The sequence below is a fragment of the Python bivittatus genome, unplaced genomic scaffold (assembly GCF_059951505.1).
Source record: "Python bivittatus isolate LINGU-HERP-01145 unplaced genomic scaffold, Pbiv_v1 ctg000220_np1212, whole genome shotgun sequence".
Lineage (NCBI taxonomy): Eukaryota > Metazoa > Chordata > Lepidosauria > Squamata > Pythonidae > Python > Python bivittatus.
This window is the reverse complement of record NW_028277048.1, coordinates 32733233-32752075: the sequence shown is the minus strand read 5'-3', so window position 1 is coordinate 32752075 and position 18843 is coordinate 32733233. Positions and strand designations below refer to the sequence as shown.

General features: G+C 39.8%; 1 protein-coding gene and 1 long non-coding RNA gene across 2 annotated transcripts in view; one reads left to right on the top strand and one right to left on the bottom strand.

Annotated features, from left to right (window-relative positions):
• Positions 1-3177: 3177 nt before the first annotated feature.
• On the bottom strand, positions 3178-10406 carry LOC112542001 (uncharacterized). Its single transcript, XR_003085911.1, has 4 exons — positions 10311-10406; positions 7342-7389; positions 6059-6242; positions 3178-4447 (listed from the first exon to the last, which is right to left on the bottom strand). It is a non-coding gene; the product is annotated as an uncharacterized LOC112542001 (long non-coding RNA).
• Positions 9301-18843, top strand: part of PRKCA (protein kinase C alpha) — a 200461-nt gene continuing 190918 nt past the window's right edge. Inside the window, exon 1 of the mRNA XM_088138294.1 lies at positions 9301-9698. Within this exon, the coding sequence (XP_087994420.1) occupies positions 9526-9698 (173 nt within the window). The 5' untranslated portion in view covers positions 9301-9525. The remainder of the gene's footprint in view (positions 9699-18843) is intronic.

Sequence of the window (18843 nt, the reverse complement as noted above, 5' to 3'; positions counted from 1 at the left end):
AACATATTCATATTCTTGTGGGTAATTGCTTGAAGATCTTACTGAAGAAACATAAACTTGAATAATGGCTGCTACATATTCAGTTAATCCACTGGTTGTAAATGGCATGAAACCCTTATGCTGCCCTTTTGCACAGATTGAAATTTAATACTCAGTGATAGTGAGGAACACTATGATTAAAAAGATGGTGTGAGCCAAGTGAATGTTAAGCACTTGCAGTTCCCACTGGCTTAAATGTGAAATCAGTGGCTATGTTTGATCAACATATCAAACTACAATGTTGCCAACAATATTTTAGCCTGGCCCTTATGATTAGTTTATGGTTCATTATGCTAATGGAACACAGGGACATGGGTTGTACAAAACATGGTTTAATTTATTATGAAAAAGCATGTCATGCAGGTTCAGCCACTGAGATTTAAAGGGAAGACCCCTTCCAGTAGTTTTCCATCCATATTATTGATGCAAGGTAGATCTAATCAATTCGTCAGACCCTAAAAATGTAAAGATGCTCTGAAATCAAACTCAGTTCCTGACTATTGTATCCTTGCAATTTTCTTGAGAGGGATATGGAATCAAATTGATATTACCTTCTTTGGGTATGGTTTTTGACTTCCCAATCTACTCACTAGCCCTGAAATTCATTCATTGCTTAACTCTGGAGATTAGCCAAGATTTGTGGAGGGCATTGAAATGGCCTTGTAGGATAGGAGGAAGAGCTGCTACCCAAGGCAACAATCAGACAAATGTGGCTTGAGTCCATTCCAAGAAACTAATTTGAGAAAACCTCTCAGACAGCTCCCTCCCTAATTCACATGAAGATAAAGTAAGGGAGAAGGGAAACACATTCAGACTTGCAAGATTCTGTCACTACAGCTGTTCTAATAAAAGTAGTTTTAGACCTATATGGCATTAGTTTCTTAGTCTGGTTTACCATACAGGGCTGATATGATCTGCCACCTGCTGCTTAAAACTGTTGCTCAAGGTTTAGTGCAATAATAGCACTTATTAATAATATCACTTTAATACCATTTAAGTTGGGTACTCAACCCTTCCTCAGCTTAGTACCGTCCAGATATATTGAGTCTACAAGTTGCACAATTCTGAGCCTACAGTCCATTAGGAATCCTAAGAGGTATAGTCCCAAACTATCTGAAGGTCATCAGTTTGGGGAAAACTGTTGTACGCACTTATCTGAGAGTAATCATATTGTATTCAGTCAGACAGAAGGATTGTGCATATATATTACCAAGAAAACAAACAGCAAATCAACCCAGAGTTCTCACTCAGGGCACAAATGATCAGGCTCAAACTGTCTTACTTTGGACACATTAGGTGAAGACCTAGCTCTCTAGAGAAGGTTCTAAAACTGGGAAGTGTAGAAGGAAAGAGAAGAAGAGGATGACCAGCAACCAGATGGATGGACTCAGTTACAGTGGGGATAGGTGCACTGTTGAATAGGACATCATAGAGAAAATCTATCTATGTGATCACTAGGATTTGACACTGACATGATAGCACATAATTACATACACATACACACACAATTAAAAATAATGTCACAGATATTTTTCCATGAATAGATGCGTGCTAGATTTATTTATATTTGAAACACATCCTCCTCTTCCCCCTTCTCTTTTTTAAATAAAAAGACAAAAGATTTGGGGAGGGATTATTTTATTCATGGGTTTGCTTTATTGATGGATTAGTATTTTTATGTGCCATATATTTATGTCTTCACAATCTCGATACTAGGATTGCATTATAAATTGTGTATTAAGCTGTGATAAATTAAAATGCTTTGATGTTTTCAGATGGGTATAAAGCTTATAGGGTATTGAGATAAAGTATTAGACTAACAGAATATATTGAATCAGTAAATTATTTATTGCTTTTTCTGTAGGCTTTAACATATGTAACAGAATATTATGGAAAACATTAGTAAGATTGAGCAAGTCTCCTGTTTCAAATACGTGGGAGTTGTCCTTCATTCTGCCAGCAGTAGGAAAGTCCATGAGGACTACATTGCTGAAAATGTACAGAGGAGCTTATCTGCCATCCTTAAATTCCTCAAGACAAGAGGTGGCCACTATATTCCTGCAGCACTCAAATTATTTGAAGCCAAGCCAATACCAAAGCTTTATGGTGCCCAGCTGGGCCCCTTCTCCAATTTTGCACCATTATAACATGTACAATCCACATTTCTAAGATTGGCCCTTCTAGACCCAAAATGTGTCTCTAATGCCATCCTGCAACTAGAGATAGGTCTTATGAAAGTGGAGGCTACAGCATGGGTGACTATACTCAGCTATTGGCTCAGACTATCCTTTTTTCCCCCTGGCCTTGCCCCATTAACTATGAGAGATTATTTTCAGTCCATATGAAAACAGGCAGTAGCAACTAACATCTCATCCTTGGGCTTCTCTCCAGGTCTTCTACTCAGCATGGGACACGATCAGGCCAAAGCACTCATTAAACAGCGTGTAGCAGACAGAGAGTGCCAATTGGATCTAGCCAGGTCCTCAACCTTTATTGCCAGTGAATCCAACAGGTACTGTACTCTGCCTCTCCTATGACATACTTAACTATACTTGAAGTACCTAAATACCAGAGGGGCTTTACTCTGGCACAATGTCATGCCCTCCCCTCAGCTGTCCTTGAAGGCTGATACAGGAAGATTCCTTACACAGAGAGATAATGCCCCTGTGACTCTGGACACACAGAAACAACAGAGCATGTGCTTCTCCAATGCTTGTATTACAGAGACATTCGTACTAGCCTCATCTCACCATTACTGCATAAATACCCAGGGTGCCCAGGACAATTCTATACCTCCCTGTTGCTTTCAGATACCAACCCTGCTACAACATTTGTTGCCAGGTTCTGCGCAGCAGCAATTAAAATTCATCAGATGATGACCTGTGCCATAAACTAGTCTTAATGAGTATCTAATTCTCCATACTAGAGTGTTCTGTAATTTGATGTAGTCTACCACATATTAACCTTTATGTTCCCCTAGACCCATCTAATGTTCCTATCCCTCCTTTTAGATTCATTTTAGATACTTTGTTTTATATCTTTTAGCTTCTTATTATTATCATTTTTAGACACTGATGTGTTTTCTATGCTTTCCAATTGATTGTACCCCATCCTCCTTATGTTGGTCTTTGACTGTAATAAAGATTTGATGAGGATTACTAACATTGTTCCACAAAATATTAAAGATTAAGTATTCTATCAAATTGTTTCATATAACTTGCTACTTTACTGTGATATTACAGAATATTCTATCAATAGTTAACGATCTACCCACTTTATAGACAGGACAAACTGTGATACAGCCCACTGATTGGGTCACTTGAATACACTAAAATTATACTTGCCACCCAAGAACGTTTAACATTTCAGTACAGTGCTGATTTGGGGGAACAGGGTTGATATGAATTTCAAATATTTTTGTTAATGTGCTCCAACATAATAGATATGCATACTTAACTGAATTATATGGGATGAAGAAAGGGTGGACATAGAAAGCCGAGAGCTATGTGAATTATATGATTATTCTCAATGTAGAAATATGCTGCTTAAGTTACCAAATGCATCATACAGAAAATACATACATGGTTGACTCAATTTACATAATTTTTTGCACTGAACCATTAATGAATTACATCTGCTTGGTTCATACAACACAGCAGGCTAAAATGTGGTTGACTAGTTTGAGCTTAAGTATGTTGAGTGAACATGACTTTGGGTCCATTTTGAGTTTGCATGCCAAACCTGAAACTCAGATAAAAAGAAGCCCACAGGAGACTAAAAATGGCCATAGGCTGCTTCTCCTCACCTGAAGATTTTCATCAGCTTTAAAGGCAAGGATAGCCATCGTTCAGAAGTGAAATTCAGGAAACTTCATTTTACTGGACCGATGGGGGAAAGGGGTGTCAGTTGTTGAGGAAAGTCCATTGAAACAAACAGCAGGTCATAGCAGGGATTTGCCTCATTTGTGCAAATGACAGAAATTGACACAATTAATGCCATTTGTGTAATGCAGTATTATTTTGGACTCTTACTCTTTGAGTGTAGTCATTTTAACTACTATTTATATACAGTAATTACCATCTCTTGCACACAGTTTTACTAAAGAATAATGTTAAATGTCTTCTGAAAGACCAAAAATTCTGTTTGTGCTGATATAAAATTGCCAGAGTAAAGTAGTTTGAAACAATGTAGTCAAGAAGCGTTGAAATATATTATCAGCAAATACTGATAACCAGGATTGTTTTTTAAAGCAGTTTCCCTTTAAGCTGCCATTGTTTATTGGAAATTTTTAATAAATAATCTTAACCAAGGTTATGGCCATGTTCACAGAGATGCTGAAAATCCAGTTATTGGGTGTAGACTACCACTTTCATGGATTCACTCAGCTGGAATGGGCCATTCAGAAAACCTGTGAAAAGCAACATAGATTGGCTTTACCAAAACAAGAAACCACCTAATTTGTCTTAATGTAATAATTTGAGTGGTCTAGAATCATTTCAGGCTAATACTGCAGTGGAAGGCACTACTCAGCTTTCTCCCCCAATGGTGCCTGAAGTATTTCCAGATTCACAGACTTTGGAATTTCCTACAGCTGCCCAGCCTGGAATAGAGTGTATTTTGAGGGGGTTCCATGTTATATGGTTTTAGCACATGCTGCAGGATTGTCCAGTGTTCACCAAAGCCACCGAGCCTGAAAGTGTTTCGGCACCCATCAAAGTTGCTTCAGAACTGCAATTGTGCAGTGTGAGCCAAATTGACCAGTGCTAGGGAGAAGGCTCCTTTCAGCCTTCTCTCACAACATGAAGATGAGGGGGTCTCTGAAGCAAATTGAGCAAAGCCAATACATTAACTCATCAGGTAGCTTCAAATAAGTGCTGTGTTTGCATGTAAGAAAAGCACATTTTTGAAGTTTCACACAACCCTACCTTTGAGGTCATTGAGATGAACCTCCTGCTCTGGATAGGAATCCTAATTGAAGCATCCCTAGAAGGTGGCTGTCTAGTTCCTGTCTGAATATATGCAGGGAAAGGGAGCCCACTGTGTTTCTAGATAATTTAGGAAGTTCTTTCTAACATTAAATTGAACTCAGTCTTTCTGTAGCTTAAATCCATTCCTCCAGGTCCAAATCCTGGAAAGATAGTGAACAGCTCTTTACTTTCTTTGTTTGACATTCTTTGAGGTATCTGAAGATTGCTATTATATCCCCCCTCAACCTTCTCTTTTTAAAGCTAAATATTCCCAATATCTCCTATTCATAGGACATAATATTTAATTCCTGAGTATCATTGTCTTTCTTTGATTCAGCTTTTCTAAACCATTCTTAAACTGCAGGGCACATAATTGGATGTGATGCTCAAGGTGAGATTTGACCAATGCAGAATAAATTGAAATGATTACTTCCCATGATTTGGAAGCCATACTTCCGTTGATGAAATCTAAAATTGCATTTGTCCTTTTTGCATCTACAGCATATTGCTGACTCATACTCAGTTAACAATCAATTATTATTTCAAATTATTTTTCAGAAACACAGTTACCAAGCCCTCTATGTTCCATCTTATATATGTGGATTTGATTTCTGTTTCCTAAATGAAGAATTTTGCAATTGAATGTATTCAATTAGGTCTGTGCTTTCAGATCATTTTTATAACTTGTTAAGATCATTTCAAATTTTCTTTCTGTTTTCAAAGGTATTAAATATCCCACCCAATTTTATGTCATCTGCAGTTTTCATAAATATTCTCTGCACTTCTTCATACAAGACTATAGGGTTCAGAACTGAATCTTTTGACAGCCTATTCAATACCTCCCCTTGGTATGATGAGAAACCTTTGATGAACACTCTTTGAGTATAATCTTGTGAGCCATCCAGCACTCATGGAACTATCTTGCTCATTAGAATGTCATGCTTTGATGAAGTCAAGATATATCATGTTACCTATATTATCTTTTAAGTTGGCTAGCTAATCAAAAAGTTGGATGCAGTTGGTCTGGCAGGAGTTGTTCTCAAGATACTTACTGATTGATCTCTTATGATGTGCTATAGAATCTGTTTGTATTGATGTAGTTTGCTGTATCCTCCTTTTCCTTTCTGAAGATAAGGAAAACATCTGCTCCTCTCCAGTCTGCTATTTCTTCTGTCCTTCAGAATTATTTGCATGTGATCTTGTTTGGACACACCATCAGCAAGCTACTTCAGTACTCTAGGATACAATTCATTTAGCCCTGGAGATTAGTTCTGTTACTTTGTTGTTAGAGAATACCCAACCAAAATAGAAATTGAGTAACTCTGCTTTTCATTTACTATGTATCAGAATTTTGCCATCTTCATTAATTAACTGGTATACTCATTATTTTCTTTTGCTTTTATTTTGAACACATCTGAAAAATCTTTTTATTGTTCTTATCTAACCTCAGCTCATTTTCACATTCATTTTTCCTGGTACCCTTTCTATTGTTCTGTACAACCTTATGTACTTTTCCTTTACAACCTGTTCTTTCCACCTCCTAAGTGTCATTTTTGTTATTAGACCTTCATTATACTCAGAGATTGTTTCTTCCATGGGGGTCTCAAAGCTGTTTTTAAGGTCCAGTGATGTAATTTTCCATGGTTTTGTTTTTAGTACTAGTTGTCATTCTTGTCCACTGGACTTAGACTTTTATTTCTCTTCTTTGTGGAGAGTTGCTTCTTATGTCAGCTCTTACAGTGTTTGATTTGCTAAATCACAATGCTCTACTATGAGCCAAGCCCTACTCCAGTCCTTTAGCTTTTTCTTCAAGCATCTCTAAAAGCTTGTATTTACAGCAAATACACACCAGGCTGTTTAGATAGAAATACAAAAATGCAACAAACATTGCTAGTCATGACTGGTGGCTCCTATCTGTTCATTTCTACTTTTCTTTCTTAAGGCATCACTAGTAGAAGGCTTTCATTTCTTGTTCCCTTCACAGGTTCTTAAGTCTCTCCTCATCTTCTATCAGGAGCTGTACCTCAAACAAGATAATCAAGTTTTGTAGCTTACCATGTCATTTGAACCAAGTATAGTTTCCATCCTAGGTTTTTGGAAACTGGAACTTGAAGTGTGCAACAATTCTTTGTTATAAGTTCTCATTTTCAACCTCCCCCCCCCAATATCTATTTTGAGTTTGAACACAGCTGTAAAGCTACATTAAAATGCAGCATGTGACAAGGGAAATAAATTAGTGGTACTGATTTTTTTTTCTTACTATCACGCAAACACAGTCTTTTTACTTGCTAAGGGAGCAATCTAGTTTACAGTTGTATTTGCATGATATACTTACCCATGGTTAATATAGCCAGAGAGCTTTCCTTTCTCTTTCCTCACTCTCCTGGAAAGAACAGCAATACTGTTATATTGGCTCAACCCCACTTTTGGATGCTCTAGCCCCTATTTTTGTCTCAACTGCCAAGAAATATTTAACTTCAAAGTTACTCTTTTGTGAGTCTGGATGAAGAAGGGAAACAAGTTACTTCATGACTAACGTGGGATATAAAAATGTTAAGGCACTCCAACTTTTGATTCAAGATTCAGGTTTGGATGATATGCAAAGGCAGCATATCACAACATAACACAAATGTCCATGATTACTTAATCATGGTTAGCTAAATTAATGAAGTTCTCTGGGTTTGCAAGACACATGAACCACAAACTAGTGAACTACAGTTTAGCCTAACAGAGTGCACTGAGGACCTATTGTGTGAGGCCAGCTTCTGTGGTTGGTTTATGGTTGAGTCATGCTAACCTTGGATGAGCCTGTTGCATGAACAGACACAGTTTGGTAAAGAAGGCTGATATTAGAACTGCAGGCAGGTTGGGCTCACCTGCCTTTGGAAAGAAATGTTGTTTATCATTAAGTGTAGTTGCATGTTAGACCAGAGGCTTTAGCTTTGCAAGTGAAACAACATGGTAGACTCAGTCCAGCACAGCCTGTGGCCTTTACTGATTGTGATCATCAAAAGACTCAATAACGCACCTTTAAGCACCACTGAGGAGTCATATCTGCTGCAGTTCCTCCCTACCCAGATGCTGTGTCAAGAGGAAGAGGGAGGCACATGGCTGTTTTGTTTCATTTTGAGGTTCAGACTTGGAAGGAGAGTGGTCCACTGCAATTTGTCCATTCCTCAGAATGCACTCTGTTGTTGCTATTAGTGGTCGGATCCTGTCCTTTCCCTCCACCTTGGCCTTTGAAAGGGAATTCTCAAGTTTGTCCTCCCCTCCCAGTTGGCAGTCAAGGGCTGCATAACACATTGGCCCCACATACACTATTGCTGTGGGGGAATAGAAGGGAAGGAACCATAGAGTGAGGCAACAGGTTCATGTGCCCCAGCTTAAATCCTGGAGAGGTTGCATTAGGCAACCTGTTTGCTGTGGGCGTGGGAAAAAGCTTTCATACTTTTGGGTATATGAGGGAATGCATTTGGTATCATGTGGCACAAGTGGGTTTACTGCATTCTGACTGCATGAGTAAGGAGGACCGTCTGCATGCTTCTACTTGTGGTCTGCGTACATGTGGCTTTCTGGAAAGCAACGCTTCTCAGGCACTCAGAATGGTGACTGGTCTTCTGCAGCTGGGGTGCCCTGGAAACAGCTGGCAAAATTCTGAACCCCAAGTGGCACAAGGGTTGGAAGAACGAAGCAAACTCCATCTGCTGGAAACTGGCATGGATTTCAGGAGCCAAATTTACTTTCAGACAATATTAAGCACAGTTCTCTATTTAGAGATAAAAACTCCCCCATCCCCTAGAACCTGGGCGCTTCTAACCACCCAGCCATTATGATGATGATTCCGCTCTTCCTCCCCTGAAGGGGGGTTTAATACTGGGGCTGAGGTTCCTCGAGTTTTCGCGGGTAACTTCTCAGTGTACGCATCTGAGTGTTCAAGGCCTCGGGGGTGCATTTGTGCGCATGTGGCAAAAGTATCTGTTGCGTGTATCAGCCGCCGTCTTCTCTTGCCAATTCCCAAAACTCGAGCGAATCCAGGCTTTGATTGACGGCAGCGGGGTGTGTCTCCGCGCGCATCGAATGCCACAGGTGATCAACCCCTCCCTTCCATAGCGCCTTGCGCGCGGGGAGGAGCGGAGAGCACCGCAGGCCCATTCTCGGCGCACCCCTCCCGCTGGGGGCGTACGCCTGCCTGCCTGCCTGTTGCCCTAGAGACGGGCTTCCCCGGCTCGCGCTCTTCCTCCTTCCCGCGGCAGGGGGCCCAGGAGCGCGCCGGCAGGCGGAGCCGTCGGGTCTGGCCCGGGGATGGGATCCTCCTCCCGCCTCCCTCCTGCGCGTGGCTCAGACGTCAGGAGGAGCCCAAGCGGGCAGGAGGCAGCGCCCATCCACACAGCTGCCAGAGTGTCGGCGGCTGCCGGACGGGGCAGAGTCGGGGGAAGCAGCTTCCTGGGCTAGGCGAAGTCGAAGGAAAGCAGGAAGGAGTGAGAGGCGGGGAAAGGGGGCTCGCTCAGGCGCGCGCGCCATGGCCGACGTCTTCACAGCCCCCGAGCCCGGCTCGGGTCCCGACGCGGCTCGGCGATTCGCCCGGAAAGGGGCCCTTCGGCAGAAAAACGTGCACGAAGTGCGGGACCATAAATTCATCGCGCGGTTCTTCAAGCAGCCCACCTTCTGCAGCCACTGCACCGACTTCATCTGGTAAGGAGAGCCGCCGACCCCACCTCCTCCGACTGCCTCCACCCCCTCTCCTCCCCGGTGCAAGCCCCCTCCCCAAACCAAGCTCCGCAGTGCCGGCGCGTCCTCAGCCGACACCTCCCTCCGTCTCTCCTTCCTTCCTCCCTCCCTCCTAATCCTGGCTTCGCGAAGGAGCCCCGCTTGCATTCCCCGAAAGGCAGACTGACTCTTCGCGCCGCCTCTCCAGAGCTCCCTCTGCCCCCGTCGTTCTCCTTTTAGCTCCTCCATAGATTTCCCAGGTGGGTTCACTGACTGTCTTGGTGCGGGAAGAGAGAGTCCACTGTTTCAAGTGGGAGTAACAGATTTCCCTTGGGACTTAAGTCATCTTATTGAAAGGAGGAGACCATGTGGGCTGTCCCAGTGACAACGACTGCTCTTCCACTCTCGCAACTTTGGCAGCTTTCCCCAATCTGGTGTCTTCCAGATGTATTGGATGTTAATTCACATCCTCTTCTGGAAATGATGGGAGGTGATGTTCCACACATCTGGAGGACAACAGGTTGGGGAAAGCACTTTTGGAGTACCTGTGTGTTTCTGAATGTGAGGGAATCTCCCAGCATACCATTACTTGCATACCTGTGGTGATGGATATTTATCGGTACTCCACTGAGAAAGCTTTTGGACACTCCTTCAACTTCCCAGAAAGGATCCTTGTTGCCAGGTCACTCTGGAGAGATAGTTAAACAGTACTACACCTTTTTCAAAGACACTTCCTGAATTGTAGCCCTCCCTCTGTGACAACTCCGCCACTCCCACTGTCCACATCAGAAAATGAAGCTCTTTATGTACCACTTTTGCACTAGAGATACACACAAATTCATGTTGATCCTCTGCATAACCTTTATCAGCATCATTTGACTTTTTTCTGTAAAAGACTTTTCTCTCTCCCCTTCTCCCCTCTGAATGGGTTACACTCTGAAAAAGGAATCTTTGTATGATAACACTTGAAAGAGGGCACCTTTTTAAACATTTGTTGCCAGTCTGGTTGGGCTGTCCCCTTACAGTGATAGAAGAGGTGCCAGCTATATCCCAGGGAGGAAACTCTTGTGTATATCATTCCAATTGCTGCTTTGCTGGCCTGATTACATGCATGACCTAGTATGTGCCTTCCAAAGGAGGCATGTATATGCTCTGCCAACCTATTAGCCCTTAAACTGATTTGATTTCTGACAACCCCCTTCCTTCCATGCAGCATCCCCTTTCCTCAGAAGAAGTGGGGACCTGGGGACCTCCATATGCTGCTGCAGCATCCCTCATCACTGTATCATGGCTAGAACTGCTGGGAAGTGCAGCTTCTCTACATCTGGAAATTTGTAGGTTCCTCATCCTTGCTCTATTCATGTACTAGCTGTTTAGAAGGTACAGCTTGTCGTACTAAGGTGAACATACCTACATCTGCCCTTTGCTATTAAAGGTACAGGAACCTTGCCCTCCATTGCACATGATTATCTTGTTCATCCATTGAACTGAGCTCATTTAATAAGGGATTAATAAGCATTGTTCTCTTTCTCTGCCCCTTCACTTCCTGGCATGGAAAGCTGATTGGTAACAACTGCTGTGCAGCTACTGAAATTAAGAAAAAAACTGTATTGCTTCCCTGACACCAGAACAGAAACAGCAACAAAACAATTTGTTGTTCCAACATAGGAATTATATTAATATGCCAAAAAGCTTAATCTAGGCTGCAAAAAGATAGAGGTAGTAATATCACTATATATGACTTCTATAAACAATGGCAGAGATTTAAATTCAAGGCATCTTGACCCTCCATAGCCCAATGTGAGCATGTAAATAAGAACCACTGACATCAATTTCACCTTGTAAAATGTTCTCGTTAAGTATTTTTCCTTTCTTCCTGGGAATTTCTTCCTTAGATCCAAACTTTCTTTGCATGACATAGTCTTCATGGCTATATTCACATGACTTCCTATTGATTAATCACAGTTTACTTTGCAGAGTTTGATGGGCAGAACACTGAACCACGAGCTAACCAATTGGTTAATCATTGGTTAGTTTATGTAAAGGAGAACTTCTTTACACAAATCTTACACAACTACTATGTACTGGCTAGTGAGAATTCCAGCTGTATTTTATTAAAGAGGTTTTTTTTTTTTCAAATTCTAGAACTCTTTCATGCTCTACTTGAATTCTGTACTGATTGTCTAGCCCATTTATCTGCTTTATCATTGTCCTTTAGAGACTTTCTTTCCTCTCCCTCTTTCTAATCCATCTTGCTCCTTTCCTTTACTGAAAAGCTTTCAGTGCTCACTAGCTATAGTATTGACATAGCATACTAACCTATAGTGCAGGCTCAAGCCTTTGTCATGGAACTTACAAGGTAATGCTGGGACAACCAGTCTCTGTCACTCCAACCATAGGATAGTTGTTATAGCAATAAAATCAGGGGAGATCCACACATATGTTGCCTTGAACCCGTGAGAAAAAAAAATGGGATATAAATAAATCATAAAAACATACTGAGCCACAAACTAAACACAATGTGTGATCCTACCCATTATGTCTCATTTTATGCATTTACTTGTTACACCTAGGTATGTTTGGGACTCATAGGTTGTAATTCCACTAAGCCTGAGTTTTTAACCATAGTCTGTTCAAGTCACTGGGTCCTAGAGATGAGGAAAATGATCATAGCTCATTGAGCTAGTTTTTGGTTTACTTTTCCTCCGTGACTTTTGCTGGAACCCAGAATTGGTTTTATTAAAAAGTCAGGAATAAGTCATGATTTGGAATTCATGACATAATGGCATCTCAGATTTATAATAAATGAGAGCTTGTAACCAGTAGCCTCCATAGTTTCAAACCGTAGCTTCTTGTTAAAAATTATGCATGTTTCTTGATGGGTTCACATCTTATCCTAAGTGTTGAAAAGTCACAGTATATAATCATTTTACTGAATTTAAAGGGCATGTGTCATGACCTGCTGTCTCAATTTCTTGTTCTAATAAGGCTCAGCCTAAACACAAGACCTATAATCATTAGGATTTTTACTTAAATATAGCTGTAGTGAATTGTGAATTGGACCAGAACAGTAAATATGTTGGGGGAAGTTAACATCTCTCCCCCACAATAAGTCACTTGTACCCAGCTGGCCAAACCAAATGATCTGATATTACGTTGTTCTTGTTTTGAGTCCTGATGTCAAAGTTGTGCCCATTAATTTTTTTCTACAAAGTTTTTTCCATTTGACCTACATAGAATCCAGAGGGGCATTGCTGGAAGATGATAGCATATTTCACATTAGAAGAAGAGCATGTGAAGAAAGTGCATGTACGTGTTGGGGGCCTATGATGGTGCTGTTGATGTAGATGTCGGGACCCCACATGCTCTTCCTTTGATGCCTTATACGGCAAACCTCCATGGTGATGGTTCTCATATATGTTTGTGTGTGTGTGTGTGTGTGTATATATACATACACACACACATACATACACACACACACACACACATATATATGCGTATGCTGCACTTTCTCTCTGTCTAGTTGTTTTATCTCTCTTTCTCCCGTGAGTTGAGCTCAACTCCTGGTGGCTACAAGAATGCATGTAGGGGCTTTTTTTTTGGCAACAGTTCAGAATACTGTAATTTGCCATGGCCTTCATACAGGGTGCCTTTTCACCCCTGGAATTCTCTGAGGATTGTGTGCTTATGTACGCGTACACACTACTTACTATGGGGAAACAAAAATGTGTGAGATATATATTTAGGATCTTCATCAAGTTCATTGTAAGGTATATGTAACTGGGCCTTTTACAAGTCAAATGATTTGGCAATTTCCAAACAAGCTGTGGGGTGGTGGTGATGGTGGTTGCTGTTCTGGTCTTTATTAGTGAAGTCAGTGAAGAACTATACTGGGTTTCTGTTACTGTGTTCCCTTTTGAGGGGAAGAGGACTTAAAATACTTTCATCAGTGACATGTTTGGACATATGTATTTGTGGGAGGGGCAGGAATTCTTGAAGTTTATTATGGTCATAGAATAGGACTGGGAGGAAATTTTCCATATAGCAAACCTGAAACAAAGTAATAGGTTTCACTGGGAAGTCAGAAAACAGTGTTCTTTCTTGGTTAAATCCTGAGCTTTTATCATGCAAACTGGATAAAGCTATGTGGTTAAACGTGTTTATAGATACAGATACAGATATAGATATGTGTGTATATTTGTGTGTGTGTGCGCGCGTGTGTGTTGTATTTTAGTTGGTGAACTACGGATTGCATAGTTTAACTAAGAGCCACCGAAATCAGTGATGCGTCTTGTGCTGTATGGTAATTCCAATGGTTTCACAGGGTGTGAAATTGAATCCAGATTCAGTCATGTAAGTGGCGCAGCATGCTTCCTCTGTATGTTCATCTTATTAGCAAAACATGACTGGGTATTCACATGTGACTAACTGGGAACTGTTTATATTCAAATCACCTTGCTTTTGTTTGCATGTGGTAATTTGTTTACCCAAGAGTATGCAATCATTGCATGATGATTGAAAGGTAGAGTTTCCAGGATGTGGTCCTATTTAAACTAACTTACGGCACCTTGTACTGAAGAAAGCGGTACTCTCTGAACGGCTTCTTTGAGGACATTTTGAATTTAGGAAACAGTAGTAGAGAACATAGTGGTGTTTGTTCCACTGTGAGTGAGCATCTAAATAAATAAATAACGTGTGTTTGCATGTTTACTCATGTTTTAACCATGGTTTGTGGAATTATCCTAATTTTCTGACTTCACATAACATGCTGAATAGTAAACTAACCATGTAGGCAGGGTTTGCTAAGACATTAAGCTAAAATATGATGGCCTAGTTTATTGTTCCTTCCAAAGACAGTTGGAGGAATGTCTTTAAACTGGAATATATTCTTTTAAAAAATGATAAAAACAGGAGTAGATTGAGTTTTCTCATATGTACGTTCAAGGAAAACTAGTACATTATACATATGCGCGACTTCGTATCCTAGAGAATTTCTGGGTTTGTAAGTATGTTGTCCGGTAGAATCAGAATACAAAATATCCTGTGCAGAGTGTCTGAACATCCTATTATATCCTGTATGAAGGTATAATCTGATCCTTGTGGGAAAGCCTCCAAGTCTCACTGGGAATAACACCACTGACTACAACAGACTTCAAATGCTCTGTTAGTTTGCCATGTATATTTTCTCCTCTGTGTATTTGTTGAAAATACCCTGTATGGGCAGTGGGAAACTGAAGATAGATCAGAAGATGGGGGAAATGACCAAGTGTCATATTTAGTAAACATGGATTTTTTAAAAAAATGTCATAAAGAAGAAAATGACCAGTAATTTGAGAACTGGGAACAGAAAAGAAAGCCTAGGGTTTTGCAGAAGTAAAATTATACAGGGGCTATATCACCAAGTACAGAGGGATAATTAATGCATTTTAAAAACTACAGTATTTTGATGTTATACTCTAAAGAAATATCTGATTTATATATTGCTAAATTTGTACTCCATCTTTTCTTCACAAGTTCAAAGTAGTACATATATTAGTTCTGCCCTTCTTCTTATAGCAAACCTGTGATGGGGAGACAGAGAGAGAGAGAGAGAGAGAGAGAGAGAGAAACCAAGAGAGAGTATTCTGGGCTCAAAGTCAGTTTCATGGTTGAGCCGGAATATGAAGCAGGTTGTTCAGGTCCCCATTTACCTCATGTTTTTATTTGTATTCTGGTGTTAGTGAGTCAAGGAGTCACTTATATTTTCTTTCTTGAAGGCTTGTTGTTTATAGGAAAAAAATAACTGTTCACTGAATTAGAGATAAGGCAAACTTCAGGAGATATTTAATTGCAACAATTTATTGAAGACGCTAGCAATTACAAAACAGTATCAATAGTATTTATCAGATATTTTGTTATTGGACTAAAAGGGAGCATCTGTGATTCTTACAGGTTATGCTGGATGCTTTTTCTTGCATGTTGAATATTTTAAATTTACTGTATTCAAAATAAGCACATTGAAGGGAATGTGTATAAATGTAATCAATAACCACATTTTTTAAAAATTTAAAGTCTGCTGCTTTGAGGCAGTGTACAGAAATAGTGTGTATATAACATTTTAAAAGCTTAAGTTTGATGCTGTGGTAAGGGCTAACAGTTATTTTCAATAATATCAGTTTGGGTATTTATATATTGTTTGTATTATATGCACCTTCAGAGCTTGCTAACATTTGCAGCAGTAAGGATTTTTTTGAAGTGGCCCAGAAGAATATTGAAGTCAAAAATTTGTAGTTCTAGTTACTGATAGGTACATTAATGGACAGTATTAATCTATATTTGAACTCACAAACTTCATATAGTTTGATCACAGAAACGAAGTAGACAGAAGCCTCTTGCATATAAGAAATCTCCACCTTACTGTGGAAAAATAATTGTTTACCATTTTGTAGTCTCTGAAAAATTGTTCCTTGCAGCTGGATTAAACTATGTTAAGTATCTCACTGGGATTACAGCAGTTTTACTTGGATACAGGACTGCTCTTTCACTGGGACCTTTTCTCTCTCTCATGACCCTTATGTCGTTAGTTGCTGTCAAGTCAATGTCAACTCATGGTGACCCTGTGGATAGTTGTCCTGAACTGTATTCAGTCTTAGATGACTGATCCCTGCTAGGATGGCATCAGGGGCTACTGTTATTGTATCAATCCTTCATACTGCCAATCTTCCTCTTTTGCATTTTCCTTCAACCCTGCTAAGCATGAGATCTTTCTCTAATTATTTTTCTCTTTGCATGATGTGTCCATAGCATGAAGAATAGTCTTATCATTTGAGCGTTTATGGAAAGTTTAGGTTTGATTCCTCCAATATTGATTAATTTGTTCATCAGGCAATCATAGTATCAGTAGTATCCTTTGTCAGGTCTGTCATTCGAAAGCATCTGTTTTTTTCCTGTCTTGTGCCTTCACTGACCAGCTTGCACATTCATATGATGTTATTGAAAATACCATGGTCTGAACAAGTAAGACCTTTGTACACAAAGAAATATCTCTGTCCTTAAAGATCTTGTTTAGGTCTTTCACAGCCATTTTTCCAAGGGCAATTCATCATTTGGCTGCTTGTAGTTTCATTACTAATCCAAGCCTGTTGAAGTTGTCAGCTATATCTATTTCCTCTCTGTCAAGGGCAAAATTATTGATATTACCAGTTGTTAGAATCTTTCTCCTCTTTCATTAAGGTGCAGGCCCATTTTGAGACTATGTTCCTTGATCTTGATAAGCAGCTGTTTCAGAACATTTTCAGAACAACCAGTAATTTGGTATCATAAGCACAGCAACAACTTTCACTATACATGACCCTTATATCTTCTGTAAGCCATAAAAATCCATTCTTGAAGGTTGGGAAATAATTTAGAGCAATTTATGAATGGGACTATTGCCCTTTTCCATTTGATGCCATTGAAGTTTGTTACCCCTTCTCTTTATTTCCATAAAATTGTCAGAGTTGAAGCTGGTAAAATAAGGAACACTGGTTTTCATGCCAGAGATAGAAATTTGGTAATCAAGGAATAGGTGTCAGAGAACTCCAAGAAGAGCCAAAGTTGTTTGGCTTAAAAAAATAGGAGAAAGAGACCCAGGATTTAACCTTGGGATTTATATAGGGCAGTTTTCCTGTGTGCCACTGTATGCAGAATTTCTTCATATGTACAGTTTGCTAAACTGAGCAAACTCAGGGAGGCAGTGAAGGACAGGAAGGCCTGGCGCAATATGGTTCATGGGGTCACGAAGAGTTGGACACGACTTAACGACTCAACAACAACAGCAGCAGTTTCCTAACCAATCTTTGTGTGTGTGCTTGGGAATGTGGGACTAAGAGAAAGTTTTACTACCATGTCCTAGAGGACTCTCTTCTGACAACATGGATATATATCCACGAATTTGACATGGCCCAAAGTTTATAATGAGATGCAGAAACCCAGTTCCTGGTATCCTGTGCTTATAAAAAGTTTTGAGTCAGATGTGTTTTAGTTCCATGTGATAAAAGACTTTTTCTACTAGACAAGTAGGTTAGGGCACAGAGTGGTTCCTAAGTAATTGTGGAGCACACATCTCAGATATTTAAGTGTTATTGTCATTGGGCTATCATACAGTATTGTTTCTGAGACAGGATAAGGATAACATTTATTTACTTATGTAATCATTTTGTGAGGCTGCCCACTCATCAATGAGTCTGGGCATCTTACAGCGTTATGGGGATATATGTCATGTAGTCTTCAATGTTTAGTGTAAGGTACGGTTTACATAAACATTAGGTCATTGTTCATTGATCTTGCCTTCAGAGTTTTTTGTAAATAAAGAACTAGTAACCAATGTTTCATCTCACGGTGAAAACTGATGTCCTCAAAGAAATTCACTGTTGACATCAGCCTCATAGAAACACCTGGAAAATTAAACAATTGTAGAGAAGAGAGGAAATGAAGGAAATATATGTATGTGAGCTCTCTATTATATTGTGTGTCCCTAAGAAATACATATTTTCTAAATTAAAAAAAATAGAATGTTTGCAGAGTTTATATTTGGTTCTCCTCCCAGTGCCCCACTTAAAGGATATGGAGATATGGCAAATTCTTACAAAGGCCACCAATCAAATGTGAGTGTCTACAAGAGTGCTTTTTGTATTCTTGAATCTAAAGAATAGAAGGTCTGGTATAAAAAAAGTTTGTAGACAGACACCTTGAGAAGAGAAGAAGATGGGCAAAACTATAGGAACACTTCCAATAAATGGATAACCTGGCTTGATTTTTCTTGTGGATCTCATATTCATGCCCAACATTGAAAGGCTGTCCTCTGTCTTCCATATATGTGGTCCCATAATTCAGAACAAAGGCCAAATACTATGGGAATTGGAGTCTAATTTATTTAGAGAATGCCAGGTTGGCAAAGCCTGAATTAGATACATTATTATTCAATAGCCATATATGACACTGGTGTACTCTGGACTTTAAAAGCTTTAAAGATAAATGAATCATTATCATACCATCACAAGGAATCCTAACAGAGCAATATGAATCATTATGTTGTCAAAATAATATTACTTGTTTAAAAAAAAATCAGGAGATGCCATCCAAGGAAACATGGCCTTCATTTGAATAAACT